The 19,017-nt window shown below is 41.6% G+C and overlaps 1 protein-coding gene and 1 pseudogene across 1 annotated transcript in view; one reads left to right on the top strand and one right to left on the bottom strand.

The window, feature by feature from the left end:
• The first annotated feature begins 1,393 nt into the window (after positions 1-1,393).
• On the top strand, positions 1,394-1,947 carry LOC119857306 (annotated as a pseudogene).
• Positions 1,948-6,161: 4,214 nt separating this feature from the next.
• RRAS2 (RAS related 2) overlaps positions 6,162-19,017 on the bottom strand; it is a 73,974-nt gene continuing 61,118 nt past the window's right edge. The window contains exons 5-6 of the mRNA XM_038407446.2: positions 11,238-11,356; positions 6,162-7,956 (exon numbers count right to left, since the gene is read on the bottom strand). Coding sequence (XP_038263374.1) covers positions 7,869-7,956; positions 11,238-11,356 — 207 coding nt within the window. The 3' untranslated portion in view covers positions 6,162-7,868. The remainder of the gene's footprint in view (positions 7,957-11,237; positions 11,357-19,017) is intronic.

Raw genomic sequence — 19,017 nt, 5'->3', positions numbered from 1 at the left:
GTATTACAAGTAAATCTATTTTGAGCACTTCCGTGTGGTGTATGTATTCAAAGTTAGTGTTTTTGTACCAGACCATTTTTCTATTTATGGACGGTAACTGCATTTTAGCAAGATAAAAGCTTCTTCTCTTGTTCTCAGAGAGCTATGCAAAAAGATTAGGAGACAAATTCCCATTCTATTGTGACTCTGCCACTGACTTACTTTGAAGTGTTGGGTAAATTAAGCTCTCTGCTTTAAATTTCTTCATCTGAAAATCATCTTCTCAGGAGGTGTTTTGAGAATTAGGTAAGTTGTTTGTAGAGTGCTTTGAGGGAAAGTACTTAGTACAATTATCAATGGTTATAAAATTACTAGATACCTACTTCCCAGATAATCTGATTTAAGGCTTGGAATTAGCCCCTCACCTTTGATGTATCTGGCTGGTAACATGCTCCCTTCCCCTAACAGAGGGAGAGATTCATTTAGTTCTGCAGTGAACTCTGACTGGGAATATTTAAGGGAATAGCTGCAACCTCTCCTCTCTATATGCAAGACCTCTAGACTTCTTCACTCATTGCCACTCCACAGACAGGTCTGCCCAAACAGCTGCATCTATGAGATCTGAATCGAACACTAAAGTATTTTATCATAACTTTCTGGCACCAGACTTTCCATACAATAGAAATGTTGTGTTTGCTTACTGTTCCTCCTGAACTTTGTTCTCTTTCCTTAATTTACTCCACTGCTCCTATTCCATGTCTGCCCGTTCAGTTTTAGTTTAGTTTCTCCCTTTCTCTGTCTAAAATAGCCACGCCCTCCTCCATTTCCCCAATCTGATTGGGCCTCACTGTCATTCATATTGGGAATAGGAATGGGTCCTGATTTCCCCTCCATCCTGCTGCTCCTTCCTCTCACTTTTCCCCCCTTTATCATCTCTTCCAGTTTTCCCTCCCCCCACTTACTGCAAATACTTCCCTTTTCTGAATTCACTTCACACCTACCTGCTCCCCAAGCATGCTCCTGCTTGGAGCCTATCACATTTCAAAAGTTGGGTGATCTGAAAATATTGCGGGGCGGGAGCAGGAGGATCGACTGGCTAGTTATTCTCACTGCAAGAGTCCTAATGAAAGGACATATTAAAGCTTGCTCATGATTTTAACACCAGAAGGGACAATTATGATCCCTGTTCTGACCTGACGCATAGCACAAATCATAAAACTAACCAGAAATCCCCACATTAAGCCCATACCTTCTGGTTAAGGTAGAACCCAATGTCTAGCCTGAATTTGTCTAACTTCAGCTTCCAACTATTGGATCTGGTTATGCTTTTGTCTGCTAAAGTAAAGAGCCTTTTACTATGAGAAATTTTCTTCATCTAGGTACTTAGACTGATCAAATTGCCTCTTAGACCCTTCAGAAGCTTGATGCAAAAATTGCGGTTGCAGCACAAAACCATTATAAAGTGCCAAAGGGAGCTTTCACATGAGAGATCAGCCCAGCAATGATAAAGGACATCTGAGCCACCTGGGCCACTCAGAGCGAAGACATGTTTTTGGGGAGTCTGATGAGCTGATTGGGCAGAAGGTGGCCCATGCCCTGGCTGAAGGTCTTTGTCATCATCTGCATTGGAGAGAAAATGGATGAGAGAAAAGCTGGCATCACAGAGGTGGTGGTTTTTGAACAGACCAAAGTGATTGCTGATAATGTGAAGGACTGGAGCAAGGTGCTTCTTGCCTACGAGCCAGTTTAGGCTATTGGAACTGGTAAAACTGCAACTCCCAAGCAGGCTCCGGAGGGTCACAAGAAGCTGAGGTCACGTATCTGAAACTGTCGCTTGGTCCACTCAGATCATCTATGGAGGTTCAGTCACCTGCAAGGAATTGGCCTCCCAGCATGACAGACTGCTTCCTCGTTAGCAGTGCCTCCCTCAAACCTGAATTTCTGGATATCATCAAATCAAAACACTGAACCCATCCATAGAGCCCAAAAAGGAAAACCATCATGGAGAAGAAGGAAGGAAAAATAAAGAAACTATAAGGAAGCTCAACCCTTGCCCCATCACCCATGACTACTCTCCCCCCATCCACTAACTGTTCCTCTTGCTAACTGCTGTCACCCTGCTGGATTCTGATCAGCAGAGAGCATTTTTCCAGAAACAGGGTTTTATTAGTCTCCACCTCTTGCCAGCCCTCCCACTCTCTTAAGTGGGCAAAACTCAGGGTAGGCTTGTGGATGGGTCTGGCTGGCTGTGCCCACGTGCCTGGTAGACCAATCTGAGTCCACAGAATGTCTGTCCCTCCCTCCCATCTTCCTCTGCAGTAAGGAGGTCACTTGGGCTGGGGAGAAGAGAGGAGGAAAGGCTGCCTCTTGCACCAGGCAGCCTCTGGTTTGACCAGCTGGGAGGGAGTGCCTGGCAGCAGGACATCCCTGTGAAACATTGTAGCTTTTCCATGTCCCTTAACCAAGAGTGACTAGAAATTAACATGGCACCGGGGAAAAAAAACCTTCCCCCAGTTAAGGTAAATGCTAGGCTGAATAAGGCAGGTTTTGAATCTTTTCAACCAACATTCCTGCTAAAGAGCAGTAAGAAAGGCAGACAACTGCTGCAGTAGAGCTCTTTTACGGACAGTAGTTTACCTCGTGCTTATTTCAACATGGAAACAAACCAGGATTTCTAAAAAGCTTTAATCGCTCCGCATAAGGGAGAAAGAATCTTGTTATAGTAAATTGTGGCTAAAGCTTTATAAATCTTAGAATGCAGCCATGAGGAAAAATGATGGCAGAAGACTAATCATTCAAGTGGGCAACTTTTAGACCCAATCCAGACTAATCCAGTCCATCTAACCCAGGGAAGCTATGCAGCTATTCATAGGCGCATACTCCCTCCTGCAGCATATCAGCCATTTAATGCTGCTGACAGGCATTTTATGGCAACTAATCTCAAGAGGATACTCAGAGGGATGTACTTACTGTAGATGCTTAGGGTGCCCCTCATTGTCTTCTGAGACTGGCAATGAAACCAAGGGAAACTTTTAAGCAAAGGTCAAGCTGCAAGGACTGTGAATCTCCTTGAATAGCAGAACCAGTATTCTGAAGCACAGGAAGGCAGAAGCAAGAACCATTAGTCTAAAAGGAACCATCCCAGTTAAAATGGCAATCAAAGAAAGGAGTAGCCTGACAAAATTCCTCAGATTTATTTTTGGCCTACCCTTTAAATTGACACCTTAGTCTGGGCTACAGCCAGTCCACCAAGGCTCCATGCAGGGTCTTAGTACAGCTCTGTTCTTAGGGGGCAAGAGGAATAGATTGAATAGGCAGAGGAAAACATCCATTCCATTCCTTTGCACTGCTCTGCAATGCCTCATCATAGTGTGTTATTTTTAGCCTGGAGCAGAAAGGTTAGCTTGCTGCAGAGCACGGATCCAGAGCACAGCCAGCTGCCAACACACTGTGGGGGATATAGTCCTTAAGGACAGGTTTCAGAGTAGCAGCCGTGTTAGTCTGTATTCGCAAAAAGAAAAGGAGTACTTGTGGCACCTTAGAGACTAACAAATTTATTAGAGCATAAGCTTTCGTGAACGACAGCTCAAATAAATTTGTTAGTCCTTAAGGAAGATCTGAAAGAAATACAAACCACCACAGCAACTCCCTCCTATGTGGGCAAGTTCACAGAAATCCATAACAGTTGGTTCTACTTAAATTTTCATATTGTGCCCCATACTATAATATGAGCACCTTGCAGAATCGAGTTAAAGAAGGTGGCCAACATTTCTCAGACAGGGTTTCTTCACCATGCGCCCCCTACCCTTAAGAAAAAAACACCACACCTGTAGATTATTAGCAGCACAAAAACTGGTGTCTGTGTAGTTCTTAAGCAAGGCAAGGTAAAAAGTGCATTTCACATTCGGACCACAGCATATTGAGGTTTGGGGTATGTATGAGTTCCAGTGGGAGAGCAACGCTCCACAGTTTCAGGCACACCTCAGAGAAAGCACCACTCCTTATGCAGACAAGCTTTGCCCTTGTGGTAAAAATTCCACAATGCTTCCCATTGCTCCAGCATTCCAGTGTTCTAGAAAAACAATGGACTTCACAGAGGTGAGCTCCCAAGGGGAGAGGCAGTATCCTAAGGACAGGCCATTCAGTGCTTTGAAAAGAAGAAACCAGACCTCGAGTTTAACAAGGATGGAGAGAGAGAATAAAATTATTCAGATGCCCAGCAAAACTCCCAAATCATGGACTGGCTTGATGATCTGTACGTCTCCTGGAATAGAGGGAACTGAGCTAGAAAAAGCAAACTTTTTGAAGCGTTTCCCTCTGTCCACTTCTGCCTTGCTAAAAGTTTAATTTCAGGCCGCTCTACTTCATTTATGTAGCGATCTCAGCACAATGCTAGAAGAAGTGGGCAACAGTGGTTATCAGCTGTGAACGACATATCTGTATATTAACATTTGAATTCTTGAAGTCAACCACAAGGAAGGGTTCAAGCCATTTTAGAAAGCCTTCCTTGAGCCCACCATCCCCTAGGTTGGGAAGTGTAGCATTATTCCATTATCAACTACATTGAATTATAGGGAGAAGCCCAGGAGGTGGCCACTTATCCCTGGATAATTTGGTCACTGGCAGCTTACTTTTTGATATCCTTTATGCATCACTTTATAAGACAATTACTTTCTATTTGAAAATCATTTATATTTGAACTCTTGGTATCACACTGGGGATTATGAAATAGTGCAAGATGATGAATCAGTCACTGGCGTATTTAAGGCAGAGTCCCTTCTGCCCTATGATAAGTATACACAACATGAGCAGGGATTCCACACCTCTTTGGCCCCAGGTAACCAAATTGCTTTTCTTGCTAAACAGCAGCACAAAAGCGGCTCTATTTCTCTGCCACCGCACTACTTGTATGAACAGATAAAGGCTCATTGGGCACTGTGCTTATGGACAAGAGGACAGAAACTGCCATTTCTCAATACTAAATTATGCAGTAACATGCATATAGGAAGATTTCACTTCCCCATCCTCCTCCCTGTAGTTAGTGCATGGCTTACATTCTGATGCTTGAATGTTCGTCTAGGTACTGTGGTACACGGTGTGCTGCCATCGAAGATCCTGGGAGCTGCAGCACTGTTCACCTTATTACAGCTGAGTTGAAACGTAACTTACTAATATGCTGTAACAGATTGAACAGGTTACCAGGCTCCATTCAACTGTGGCAAAAGAGGGCTCTGTGAGAGTGGAAGGAAAGGTATCGAATTCTTATGCTCTACTTTCTCTTTGACAGGCATGCTAAAAACAGCCTGATCTGAAAGAGCATCTTCTCTTTACTTTAGAAGTTAATTTATCAAATAGTGAAGACGTCACATCTCAAAAAAGTGATTAAAAACAGATGAAGCACACAGCTTTAACTTTTTAAAAATTGTGCACAAGTCTGGCTACTTAGTCACACTAAGTTGGAAATTTCCAGAGAACTTAATTTGAATCTTATGAACAGGCCTGCCTTCGGGGAGGGGGGCACAATTGCCCAGGGGACCCTGGCTGCCGCCACGGCAATAGTACCAGAAGCGGCCAGGGAGCCCCAGGGCCTTTTAAATTGCCCAGGCAGGCCGCAGGGCACCTAGGTGCCCAAGACCGCTCTGGGCCCCCTGCTTTGGGGGGCTCCCGCAGGCAGTCCTGTAAGTGACTATTTCGTCACTTCTGCCCTGGGCCCTGCCCCCCCTACTGACAGCCCGGGCCCTGGGGACCAGAATTTCTATCAGCAGGCCTGCTTATGAACATAATGCAATACCTTACATTTAATGCCTTCCCATAATCCCAAGTGCTTTACACATTTGAGAAAAAAAAACCAGTCTTTGCTAAAGGCCATCATTTCTTAGACTTTGAGAATGTAATACATCTGCCAAACATTCCACAGGGGTTTTTATTTCAAATTTTCTAAATGTTACTCAAATAATGACCCAGCGCCCACCGATAATGTTTTACAGACATCATGTAAAATATGTTAAGTCATTTCTCAGAAAAATAACCATGGCGTGTATGCAGAGTCAGTGAGACAACTTAAGCTTCCTACTGCAACTTAATTTCCTCTACTATAAACGTCTCCTAGCATCACTCCTAGTATTAACCTGGCTTGTTACATAAAACCTAGTTGTCTTCAAGATTCTATTACCAGAGCAGAATTATAGAATTTTTTTTATTGGCAGAGCAATCAACAATTAACATATGCCAAAATAGCCAAGTACAAGAAGTTTATTTTGAATGATCTATTTTGTGAACTATCATTCTGTAGTCCTCTGGTGTCAGCCGCTGGTCACAGCATCAGTTGAATCAGGAAGCCGTTTCTACTTAGATCCTTGAAGTCCATTTGCGTTACATCACTGTAGGCCAAATTTCAGGCTGAAAGTATGTAAAAGTTTGCCTGTATTGTCCTATCCCCCTTCCAGCTATTGTTAACCCTTCCTCCCAAGGAGAGATTCAGTTTTTAAAAGACAAACAAAGGTGCAATGTGCTTACCTCTTGATAACGGTTAGATCATCTTTAATTCTAGCACCTCAAGTTATACAAAGGTATGCTTAATAACCAAACTTCAGAGAACTGTTGGACACATTCAATAAGGTGACAACTGTGCAATACCACTCAGTATTTCAGAATCAGGGAACGTACTCTTGAATTGTTTAAACACAATCCACAGAACTCAAAATTCAAAAACCATCCACAGTTAAACTAAACAGTCATTTAAAAGTCTTACAGTTTAATATAGTTCACATAATGGTCAGTCTTTTATAAGGGATACTAAACATTACTTGAAAGCATGCCAAACTTTACTTTTTATAGGTAAGTCGGGCCGGCACATGATTGGCCATTGCTGGGTACAACCAGAACAGTAAGGAGAAGTTCTACCACAGTTCAGCATATCCCGCATTATTTTGTCAGTTAAACGTGAACCGTGAGAATTAAATATTCATCTTTACATATACACAAGTTATGCTGTGAAAGCATATTTGCTTACAAACATATAAAAATACTTGTTAACTAGTTTGATAAGAAAATAATGTATAAAAGTATATAGCAAAAACATTTAATCATCTGACATTGGAAAGATCAAATCCATCTTTTTATATTACATGAAACAAAAACAGCTACAATTTTAGTTTTCTTGAATCCTTTACCCAGAAATACATGAAAGGAAGACAATTTTTTCCCCCCAACAATGTGAAATTTTTCTAATAAACTGAAAAGGCTAGTCCAGAATGAGCCCAGGTATTTGGCCACATTATAATAATAGTAGTAATAATCCTGTAGCTAATCTGGATCCATGAAATAAATACAGTAAGTAGACTTTTTGGCCACTGGAAAAAAAGCTGAAGCATAAACAAGAGCTGAAACATTTTTGCTGACAAAGAATTTCAGTGTTGGTTTCTTAAGGCTAGCTGAACTCTAATTTAATTGAAGGGCAAAAAGCCAATACACTTTTTTTATTAAATACACTTTACACTTTGATTAGAGGTCTCCTTGATAGTAGCTAATGAAATGTCAGAAGTGAAAAATAAATTAATGTAAGACAACTTTTATGCTTCACTTGAACACCTTGTCCTCTAAGGTTTTGTTTCATCTCCTTTATGAATAAAATTCCACAAGGTGCAAGCTCTTAAAGGGAGAAAAAATAAAAACTGATTTTAAAGAAGCAGCCTTAGTGTTTTGCTTTGACATCTGCTCTGAGATGACTGAGTCGTCTTCTAGGACTGTATTCAGCCAGCTTCTAGGACTAAGGCTATTTTGGTGGCCATTTATAGGACATGGCACAAAAGGCTGGACATACCCAAAGTGATGCAAAATGGTGGAAAGAAAAATTAATCTGGCAGTTGATAGCTTGATTCATGGGATTCTTAGAAAATGACACAATGACAGCCTTTCTTGTCTTTCTCTTTCCGTGTTGGTTCTGGTGAAGGAGGGCACTCTTGTTCTTGAAATTTTCTAAAAAAAATGAAAGTTCAGTTAATATATTTCTAACTCAAAGCCACTATATTTTAGTACGTTTATTTATGATACTCTTCCTCTGGCAAAATTAGTCTTAACCACCATTACCTATGTTGACTAGACAAGTTCCAGGATTTTCAGATTATTATTTGTACTGCCACAGCACCTAGAGACTGTGTGCTAAGTACTGTACAAACAAAATAAGAATCCCTGTCCAGAGATATTACAAATACTGCTGGTAAATACTATTAGGCATACTTACTATATCAGTTCATGTCAGACCCAGCAAGGTTTTCAGGTAAGGTTACACTGCTACCCTTCTGGGCATGCTCAGAGGTAAAAATGGGTGTTGTGCCTGTAATCAACTACTGGACAATGGGCCTATATTTGTACCTCAATGTTATCTTAAATAACCATAAATAACCAATTCTTGTGGATAAAGCTTTATGTTGTCTCTCTGCAAACCATATCTTACAGAGATTCCCTCAAAATCCTGTTTTCCAGGGGCATAAGCAATTATTATTCATAATGGCTAATCAACAATCATAATTCATGCCTGGTTCTAGAAGCTAGATCAACAAGTATTAAAATCAAACCTCTTAGTTAGCTCTTCTTACAATGCTTCTAATAACCTGGGCTTTCCTTTAACCAAAAGGGAAATTCCATGAAACAAAGCAAGTTGCTCTGATGCAATTTAAATGGTTCAAAAGGGGTTACTTACAGTCAGCTTGACTGATATAGCCAACAAGTTTAGTTCTGAAGTTATACACATCCAAATGATGACATAACTTGCTCTCTTTGGAGAAGTGAAATAGACATCTTTGTTTTTGAGTACCATTTAAAATTGAAATCAAATTTGAATGATAATTTAAGGAATAAAGAGGAAAATCCTGATGGTAGAGGATGAATGAAGGCTCTATAATTTTACTCTTTTCTGCCAAAAAGAAAAGAATAATCTGTGATAGCTCTTGAAAATATATTGCTCGTCTCTGGCCTATGACCATCCTATAAAAACCAGATTTTTAAAATGGTGTTTATGCTACCTGGATAACTACAGCAAGATACTACTCTGATGGGGCTTTGCCTCAAAACCAAAACTGTACCATCCTCATGACTAATAAGCCAAGAAGAGTATGTCCACAGGGAAAGAAGTTAGCACCGTTTGTCTAGGCTATGGGATTTTAGGTAGAACAGGTAGACACTTCCTGAAATGCCAAAGCAGTATTTCTATCGTGAATATAACATTTATTTTTCCAGTTTCACCCAGAGGGTGTGTAAGTGTGATGGGAGCTTCAATTTGCAATTGAGACTCATGTCAGTGATGGCTACTAAAAAAAAAAAAAATCTACTAAGGAAGAATTGGGTCAGTTATTGACAGATTCCGGAGGGCAGGATGCCATCAAAGGAAGCAATTTCCTTCAATTGAGATTTTAAACCCTTTTCCAGAACTCCTCTCTATGCTGACAGAAGACACTAGGAACCTGAGCCATCTTTTTACATGCACTTATAGGAGGACATTACATAACACTCTCACCATAGTTATCCATGCTTTTGTGACGTCCTATTGGAATCACTGCATTGCACTCTACATGGAGCTTTCTTTGATACTCTAAAGCTTCAGAAAGCTCAGGTGGTGACTTTTTACTTGCTTAGCAGCTTTGGCCATAGGAAACACGTATGTGCTCCAGGATTTCACTGCCTTCCTAGTCACTTCTTGTTGTTATTCAAGGTACTGTTTTTTATTTAGGCCCATAGGCACAACCGCAGGGAAGGAAAAAGAATGCTCCTCCCCCACATACACACACAACTTTGCCTGCCCTAATGGAGTTAAAAATGCATAGGTTCCCCTCCCCTCCCTAAAACATGACATCCTGCAGCTGCTCCTTCCTCAATTCTCTCTTTAGACCAAACCACTCAGTCCTATTGGTGTTAGCCATCTCCTATGGTACCGAGTCAGCAGTGCTTCCCCCTCCCGCCCTGTAACATATTCCTCGCTGCTATGCTGAAGGGCACCAGGAATCACCAGGAGTTAAAGGTTGGAGGCTAGAGTAGAGAAAGTGAAGGGAATGACAGGAGAGCAAGAAAGCCTGATGAGACAGGGAGGAAAGGTAGAAAGTGAATATCTGACTCTGTGTGTGGTAATGAAGAAACATTTATGAAGAGCTTGTGCATACATGCTCTGAAGTTTGCTTAGGGCCAGTCTTTTCCAGCTACCCTGCCTCTTCCCCAATTTGCCTTTCTCCATACACAGAAAATTCTCCCTCCTGATACATTCAACTCGCCCCCCCGTGGTGGCACTAACAGAAGCCAGCAAGATCATTTTTGCCATCAGTCTCTATATTTGAAAAATCTACGAAGTGGAAGGAAAAGTGTTCAGTAAAACCCCTCATATTGGTCTAAGAGGCTCTGTTCAAGGCATATGTAATTTGACTATCCACTAAGCCTTTTGACTGGGAGAAAAAGGGAGATATTTTACCAAGGAAGTTCAACAACTTCCAAGAGGCATTTAGTTTTACCATTGATTAAGCTATTTATTTTTTGTACATGAGATTAGAGTTTGTTGGATAAGTACATACCCAGTTTCTAGGTATGCACGTTCTTTTTGGACTTCTTGCTGTATTAAAGAGGTGCTAACACTATAGGATTCACCTGCCAGACAGGAGCAGCAAACAAGGGAGTTTTACAAGGCAGTTCTCTAGGTGAAGGAGGAATAAACTACATAATCCTTGGTCTGTTGGTTTGTTTTGTTGTATGCTTGCTTGCTTGAAAGGCTATACTGGGACTCTTTTGGGGGCTGTGCGCTGAACCAAGCGGCCTGCTAGGTTAGGCTAGGCTGAGAGCTTAGTAACAAGGTTCTAGCCTGCTATCTTTCGATCTCTAACCCATTTAGGTTCCTTTGACAAAGGGATGATTAATAAAAAAGAGTATCTTGCTTTTTACACAAAGCCAATATTCAGTTGCTGAATACCAGCTACACTATTTAAGCATGAGCAGATTTTATTGACTATGTTCAATACCTAGCACCAGAAATCTTGAACAATTAAAGGAAAAAGTTCTCCTCTCAAACCCACACAGCTGATACCCGTTCAAATATTCTGCTTTCCTAACATGCAGATTTCCCACATTGTCAGCAGAGAGTCAGTTAACATTTGCAATGCAGCTGTGCAAGCAGAATTTGCCCCGATTATCCCTCATTGTATTTTCTCTCCAAGACAGCAGCTTGTTATCTGTTAAAGCTCACGAGTTCTTTAAGTTTCCTCAGAACACTGTTGACCTACCTTATAACTCTGACAAGTTCATGAAAGGCTTGGTCTACATTCAATCGTATTTTTGCTGAGGCTTCCATATACTTTACTTTAAGCTGTCGTGCTAATTGCTGGCCTTCCTCTTGTGTTACCTAAAATCAAAAGCAATCATTATGAATAAGCTCCAAGCATTCCACAGGACATATCCTGATTTGTGTACACACTACACAGTGAGCACTATGTCTATGAAAAAATAAGTAGCTGTTTCCCTAAATATTGCATATGAATCACCTTAACTGCTAGGTAATATTCAACTACTGAATCCCTCAGGGATAAAATTAATCAACATGTGTTAAGTATAACTTCAAGCATGGTATTTAAAAAAATAAAGCTACCCACCAAAAATACAAAATTGTAAGAATTTAAAATGCAAGTTAACTTTTTAAATGCAGAGAAGAGCATTCAAAAAAAGAGTCAGAAAGCTCTGTCCATATGCCGTCTTTAAACCATTTCCCATTGTATTAAATACTTTTCAAATTCTGTGTAACCGCTTATATGACCAGGTTTTCCTCCTTAAATAGTAAAGCCTGAGTACAATGATCCCTGCTCAAACAGACTAACAATTACAATCTTCTGGATAACCCACTGTGGTAGTATCCACCACGCTGTCAATTCTGGTAAAAACCCATTCTTTTTCCCAGCCCAGCCAAACCTGAACAGTACATTAGCATCACTTAGGTTTTGCTGTAGTAAAGCAAAATAATGAAGTTTGCTATGAACCAAAACTACGAAGACTCAAAAGTCAAATAGCTGCTGCTAGAGAAGAACCAAGTGTGCAAGATACTAAAGCACAGCTGCTTAGAAATATAGCTTGAACTCCAGGAGACAACGAGAAGTGGGTACACAGTGCCACAGAGATACCTATAAGAAAATTCAGTAGCTTTGCCCTGATACGATGGTACAAGTTTCAGTGCAAAAATATTCTAACAGCAATACACAACGCAGCCTGAAGTGCTCATCTGTGACAAGCAGACCCTGAATAGTAAGCTGGGTGACATACCTTCTGCACTGGAATCATCTGATGCTAAACAAGCTGCCATCCATCACTGATTCAATTAATACACCATATTGATAATTTTTAAAGGAATACGTAAGAATAGAGAAGATGACAAAGCCAGTGGGCGCTAAGATGCAGCCTTGCTTCATACCAGTGTCAATACTGAATTGAGATGGGGATCTTTCATTTCAATACTGGATGGCTGCCTTCATTCCATCATGGAACTCCTTGAATAGGAAGAGCACTTTTTGTGGACAGTCAATTTTCAACAGGATCTTACAGATGCCATTCCTGCTAACTGTGTCAAAGGCTCTGGACAACACAGATCACTTCTGCTATCTCAGCTCAATTCTCACCAGCTCACTTAATCTTGATAGGGAACTTGATGCTAGAATCAGCAAAGCTTCTGTTACCTTTGTGTTCAGGGTTAGCAAATATGTGAGGTAAGTTTGCCAAAGGTGTCTGTTTAATCAGGCTTGTGTCCTTAGTACCCTCCTATACAGTTGTGAAAGCTGGGTTACATACGCCCAGCAAGAGTGGAGACTGAACAGTTTTCACCTCTGCTGTCTTAGAAAAATCCTTGGAGTTACTTGGGACCAACAGATCAATAATGAGATCATTGAGAGAACTAGCCTACAGTCCATGCAGACTACACTGGATATTTGTGGGCTTTGCTGCTTGGGACACAAGGAACTCATTCCTCAAGGTAATCTGCTGCAGGCTGTGGTCTATGGCCAACCCTAACAACTGCCTACAATACAAAGGAAGGCCAAAAGGTCTTATACAGCAACAAGGTGAATGAAGCAAGGCCTCAAGATATTCAGCATTTCCACTGACAACTGGGAAAATCCTGCCCAAAATCAGTCAGTTTGGAGAAGCTGGGTTAAAGAGTCAGAGAGCTCAGCAAGCAAGTCAGGAAGTAGAGTATGCTTCAGATGGGAAGCTCACACAGGCGAGGAGACCTGTGACCACTGTGGGAAGGTTTGGCACTTGCATCAGGCTCTTTTCCCATACCATTGCTAAGCCCCTTTGATGGGCTGACTTTGTCGCATCTCCTTTCATCTGTCAAGATGCTGGATGGCCACATAGGGAGGAAAGAGCAGATTTTTAGTGGTAAAGACAAAGAAGAAATAGATCTTGGCAAAACACTGGCTACAAAGGAAGACAGTCAAAGATTACACCTTGGTCTGACTGGAAGAATAACCGATGTCAATGACGAGAGGTACAGGAGGACAGAGGTCGAGAGAAAAGATAAAGTGTAGTTTAGGAGAGATTTTATTGGATGTCCAGCTGCAATCTCAAAGAGGCAGACAGAGATAAGACACTAGACAGAGAAGGGGAAGGGCAGGGATAAAGAGGTAGGCTTGTGGGTGGTCAGCAGATAGTATGAGACACAAATTAAGAATAAAATGCTTCTTACATAAATTACATCAGTTAATGTGAAGAGAGGTACCCAGGGAGTGCAGAGGCTGGAATAGGAGAGGGGAGATTCTTTTTATAGATTTTAAGGCCTTTCTGACCTGCTGTATAATAGGCAGAGTTCCCACCAGTAATTCCTGCATTGAACCTATACTTCTGATTGTAGCTCTAAAAGATAGATTCTAAAAGATGTACACTGTAGCTCAGTGTCTTTTAGAAAGACCTAATCTTGATTTATAGATTTCAAGTGATGGAGAATCTACCATATTCCCTGGTTAATTACCATCAGTGTTAAAAATGTACACCTTATTTCTAGTGTGAATGTGTCTAGCTTCAGCTTCCAGCCATTGGATCTTATTATGCCTTTGTCTGCTAAAGTAAACAGATCCTTATTAGCATATCCTTTTTCCTATGTAAGCATTTATAGACAATGAAGTCAACCCTTATCTTTCCTTTGGATACGTTAAATAGATTGCAATTCTCAAGGCTCTCTGTAAGACAGTTTTTCTGGATCATCAACTATTCCTGTAGCTCATTTCCAGTTTTTCCACATCTTTTTTGAAGTATGACAATAGGACTGAACACTATCTCGGCAAGTCTTGCTATTACCTCTGTATATGGCACAACCTCCCTACTTCTAGTCAATCGGCTCATTTCTACACCCAAGGCTCATGTTAGTTCTCCTTGTCACATCACATTGGGAGCTCATGTTTAGTGGGTTATACACCATGACCTCCAAGTCCTTTCCAGAGTCACTCCATCCTGTCAATGTGACCTACATTCTTTGTTACTAATTATAAATACAGCCAAGGCAAGGTTTAAAAAAAAATGTTTAAAGCAGCGCAGTTTACCAAGCCATCTTGACCACTCTGAACAGTCTTACCATTCTACCAGTTTCGATCCTCTTCACATTTTTTCTTTAATCAGCAGTGACTTTATATTTTCTTCCAAACAATTCATAAAAATATATTTAATGGCAAAAACGACTTCCAATGCATGCCTCAGGGGACTCTGAAGAATTTACTGGTTTCCTGCTTAGTTGGTGTAACTCAAGGTGCTAACCCTGATCTGTTGTCTTACAATACTGGTCCAAGCAATCTGTAGCAGCTGCACAGCAGAGATTAGTTGGTATGCTCTTGTGGGCAGTTCCCAGATCTGTACATCTAAAAGATGGGGCATGCTAAAGTAGAAAGACAGGGTGCCACAGCTCACGGCAACTCCATCTACATTTTCCCCCTCTGGGCCAGCAAGGGCCCCCACACTCTCAGGCTTCCAGCTCCCAAGTCTTTTGGGTGGAGACCGGCATCTCACTCCCTTCAGACCAGGGCAATGTCCAGGCTGCATAGTTCCCTGCCTTCACTGTGCATTTCCCAGCAAAGAGTCTGCCGCCCTAAACAGATCTGCTGGCTTTCTTTTCAGAGACTGGTAACAGAGATTACTGCAGACATAAGAATAAAGTAGGTGTGCTAAGAAAGAACTGTGTGATAACTTAAGGTAAAAAGCATTACAGTGAAGACATTAAAAACAATAAAAGAACCTACAAGCACACTAAGCCTACTATGCATCACCCCACCCAGGAGGGGTTTTTGTTGTTTTTTGCGGTTACAAGATCAAAGCTTCAGCTCAGAACAAGCGCAGACCTATTGAAGCCTCATAAGACCAGTCCTTCCATAGACCGGGGTCCTGGCCATTTGCTGGATCAGGAAGAAGGCCCTGAGTCAGTATAAAACAAAGGCTTTCATCTGAGGCTATGTCTACACTGTGCACCTTACAATGGGGCAGGCAGCTGCACCATTGTAAGGTAAGTAGTTAGCCATTCTTTGTTGCCAGGAGAGAACTCTCCTGGACGACTAAAATAAAGCCACCCCCAACAAGAAGCAGTAACTTAGTTAATGGGAGAGTGGCTCCTATCAATGAAGTGTTATCCACGCTGGTGCTTTTTGTTGTTGGAACTTTTATCGGGGGGGGGGGGGTGTTTTACGCCCAAGTGACAAAAGTTTTAACAACGAAAGTGCCGGTGTAGACAAAGCCTAAGGGCATGGCTACACTTGCAGATGTAGAGCGCTTTGAGTTAAACTGGTCTTCGTAGAGTGCAGTAGAGAAAGCACTGCAGTCTGTCCACACTGACAGCAGCATTGGGAGCGGTGTATTGTGGGCAGCTATCCCAGCATGCAAGTGGCTGCAACGTACTTTTCAAATGGGGGGGTGGGGTGGAGTGTGTTGTGTATGTGGGGGGAGAGCGGGTTTTTGGGGGGCTGAGAGCATGTCAACATGCTGTCTTGTAAGGTCAGACAGCAGCAGATTTCTCCCCCCCCCAGCGGCTGTCAGTTCCTACAGCCGATGCTAAACCATGACAAGAGTGGCCACTTGACTTAAGGGAATTATGGGACATTTCCAGAGACTGATCAGAGCACAGTAAAGCAACACCTCGTTCACGATGTCGCCGCAGTGCTCCAGTGGGGGCACAGCAAACGTTATTCCACTCACCGAGGTGGAGTATCAGCAGTGCTGTAGCCGCAGAGTCAGAGCGCTCTACGTGTGCCAGTGTGGACGGGTAGTGAGCTAGCGTGCCCGGGGCTCCTTTATTGCACTGTAACTCACAAGTGTAGCCAAGACTTAAGTCTTTATTATAGTGGTCCCGAGAGAATCCAGTCTGAACTAGTATATGCATATCTCCCCAGAAAGCTGACAATAGAGGAAGTTCAATTAGCATCCCCCTCTACTAGAGAGGGTACATACAATGCCACAACACATACACAATTGCCTTTTTAATGCAATGTACCCAGAGGTATTAACTCTAAATCAATAAGGCTTACCTCAATTCAATAAAGTTTGTCTTCATTCCATAAATTTTGTTCAGGGCACTACAGAATATTGTCAGTCTGTCGCACAGAGAAGCTTTCAGTTCTCTGTCACTGCAGCTCTGACAGACTTAAGCATCAACAACTTTCAAGACTTAGCTATTTACTCAGATTTTTACCTGAAGGGAATCTTATGAAGACATTTGTTCTGATTTGGGGAGTTTGAATCCTTGTGATTGGGGTACACAATACATATATCTGCTCCTGAGCATCTGGACGGCAGAAGTAACCGGAAAAAGGAATAAAGTGATAATGCTTCAGTTACCATGCAACGGAGCTTTAAAAAAATAAATACGAATAAACTGTTCAAACATTTCAAATGAGATTCTGTGCTGTGGCACAGAACTCTCAGCTCAGGAGAAAGAAGAGGCTAAGGTGGCTCTAAGCCATCTGTGCACTGCACAGATCCTGGGCTGCTCCTGTGTCCTAATGTAACTTACATAGCCCTAGGGGCCTGCCTAAGTTATGGCAGTTTCTGTTTTCTATCCTGTGGGCTGCAGCACTGACAAATCTTCACAGTGCTGCATGCTGCAGCCCTACCCCAGCATTCACATAGCCCCAGCTAACATGCCCCCCATCCTAGGGTTTGTGAAGGGGTCATCCTTGGAAGCAGCCTTATGGAATCTTCTAAGATGCCTGTACCAGTGGAATCCTCCCACAGGCTTGAATCTGGGCTTTTAAGTACCTTTTAAACACTCCTCTGCCCTCTATTCCCCTTGGATATAAAAAGGATTAAACAGGGTGAGGCTCATCTTGAGCTTTTGCAGATATACCTACAATACTATTTTCCTCCATTGTAATTCAAATTGCTAATGATCCTGGGAAATAAGATGTTAAAATTTAAATCTGCAATAAAATGAGTGAATTGATAGGGTGAAAGTACTTGAAATAATTAAGACAGGACAGAAAAGCATGTAGAAAATTAAGAAATGTAAAGTCTAAGGAAAAAAGAAAAGTACACCAAGAAAATGGTGACTAATTTTGCTCTAGGGGATATAATAAGATGACATTAGAAATATCCTGCATATTTAATAAAATTTAATTAAAAAGCCAAAACTTGCACAAAACACTCAAACATCTTGTACTTCAATGAGGCTGTACAAGGATAAGACACGCAATCAGTAATATGAACGCAAAAAAAGTATAGATCTAAAATTCTGCTTCCACAATAACCTGTTTTTATTTTTAAACCTATAAAAATTGCATGTTTAAGTCTGATAAAGCAATACTAGAATATCTATTGTAAATATATTTTGCAACAGCAGATGAATGTACAGTAATTGCTTAATCCCCAAATAATCCTTGTAGTGCTTTGCTTCTAGACTAATTTTAAAAAGTCAATTTAAAAAGTCACTGTCAAGTCGCTTCAATATTAAAAATTCACAATTTAAGAAAAGGTAAAACCTCTTTGGATTTATACCTTCCCTTGCAGAGTTTATAAATGCTGAAAAAATGTGCTAAATGTAAGACCACCAAGAATATGAAACTGGCCAATTTATTTTCTTTGTCCAAATTGAGTAAAATATAAAGTCCTCACCGTGCCGAACTCTGATCACCTTCCTGCGGTGGTGGTCCGTCCCAAACATGCTCCAAGGGGTCCCGTTCAGGAACAGGGCCCCGTTGTTGGAGCTGGTGTCAGACACGTCAGCAGGATGTCAGTAGTGAAAGGTGAATTAGATTTTTTTTTGAATAGTTAAAATTATTTTTGTACTTGCAACAGAGAATACTTTTTCAAAACATATTTCAGCAGACTCTAGGTAACTTAAGACATTTGTTTACAGGAAAATCTACTCTCAGCCACAAACATTTACAAGTTTGCCAGAAGTAACTAGAAGTGTTAGATTTCTTCTAACAGAAACTGCAGCTATATACATGGAGAAGGATGAGAGATCTGTTTGCCTCCTTCTACTAAACTTTTAGAGTGCACAAAAATGAGTAACATGTGGGACGCTACTGTTTTCTTTTTTCTAAAAAAATTCCTTTTTCGATATTAGATGCCATTGTTACATACAACTGAACAGTTTGAGTTAATTTCTCAGATAAAAACCAATATAACCTCCAGAAAGGAAAATACTAATATAGGCCGCCAAGCATACCCTGACTGAAGAGGACGCCAGTCCCTGGGCCCTCAGGTGGAGGAAGTAATCAAGGATAAGCTGGATCAGGGCAGCCGCCAAGGAAACACCCTGGCCTGCCGCCCACCTCAAAAACAGACTATTTCGCCACATAGGAGCGTTAAGTGGAGGGCCATCTACTTTCGAGGAGGATGTGCTGAACCTGTTCCAAGCATGTCCTTTCCTCGCCACCTAGCCACTGAATAGCCACGCCGTGAGGTGAAGCATTGCTATGTTAGGATGGAGGTGACGGTCCTGGTCCTGAGAGAGCAGGTCTGGGAGGAATGGCAACTGCCATGGCGGAGCTGCCGTGAGCCCCAAGAGGTTCCCATACCAGTACTGCCTGAGCCATGCCAGGGCAA

This window comes from Dermochelys coriacea, chromosome 6 (assembly GCF_009764565.3).
Source record: "Dermochelys coriacea isolate rDerCor1 chromosome 6, rDerCor1.pri.v4, whole genome shotgun sequence".
In the NCBI taxonomy this organism is placed as follows: Eukaryota; Metazoa; Chordata; order Testudines; family Dermochelyidae; genus Dermochelys; species Dermochelys coriacea.
Note: the sequence above shows the minus strand (reverse complement) of the source record. Positions and strands in the feature narration are given on the sequence as shown.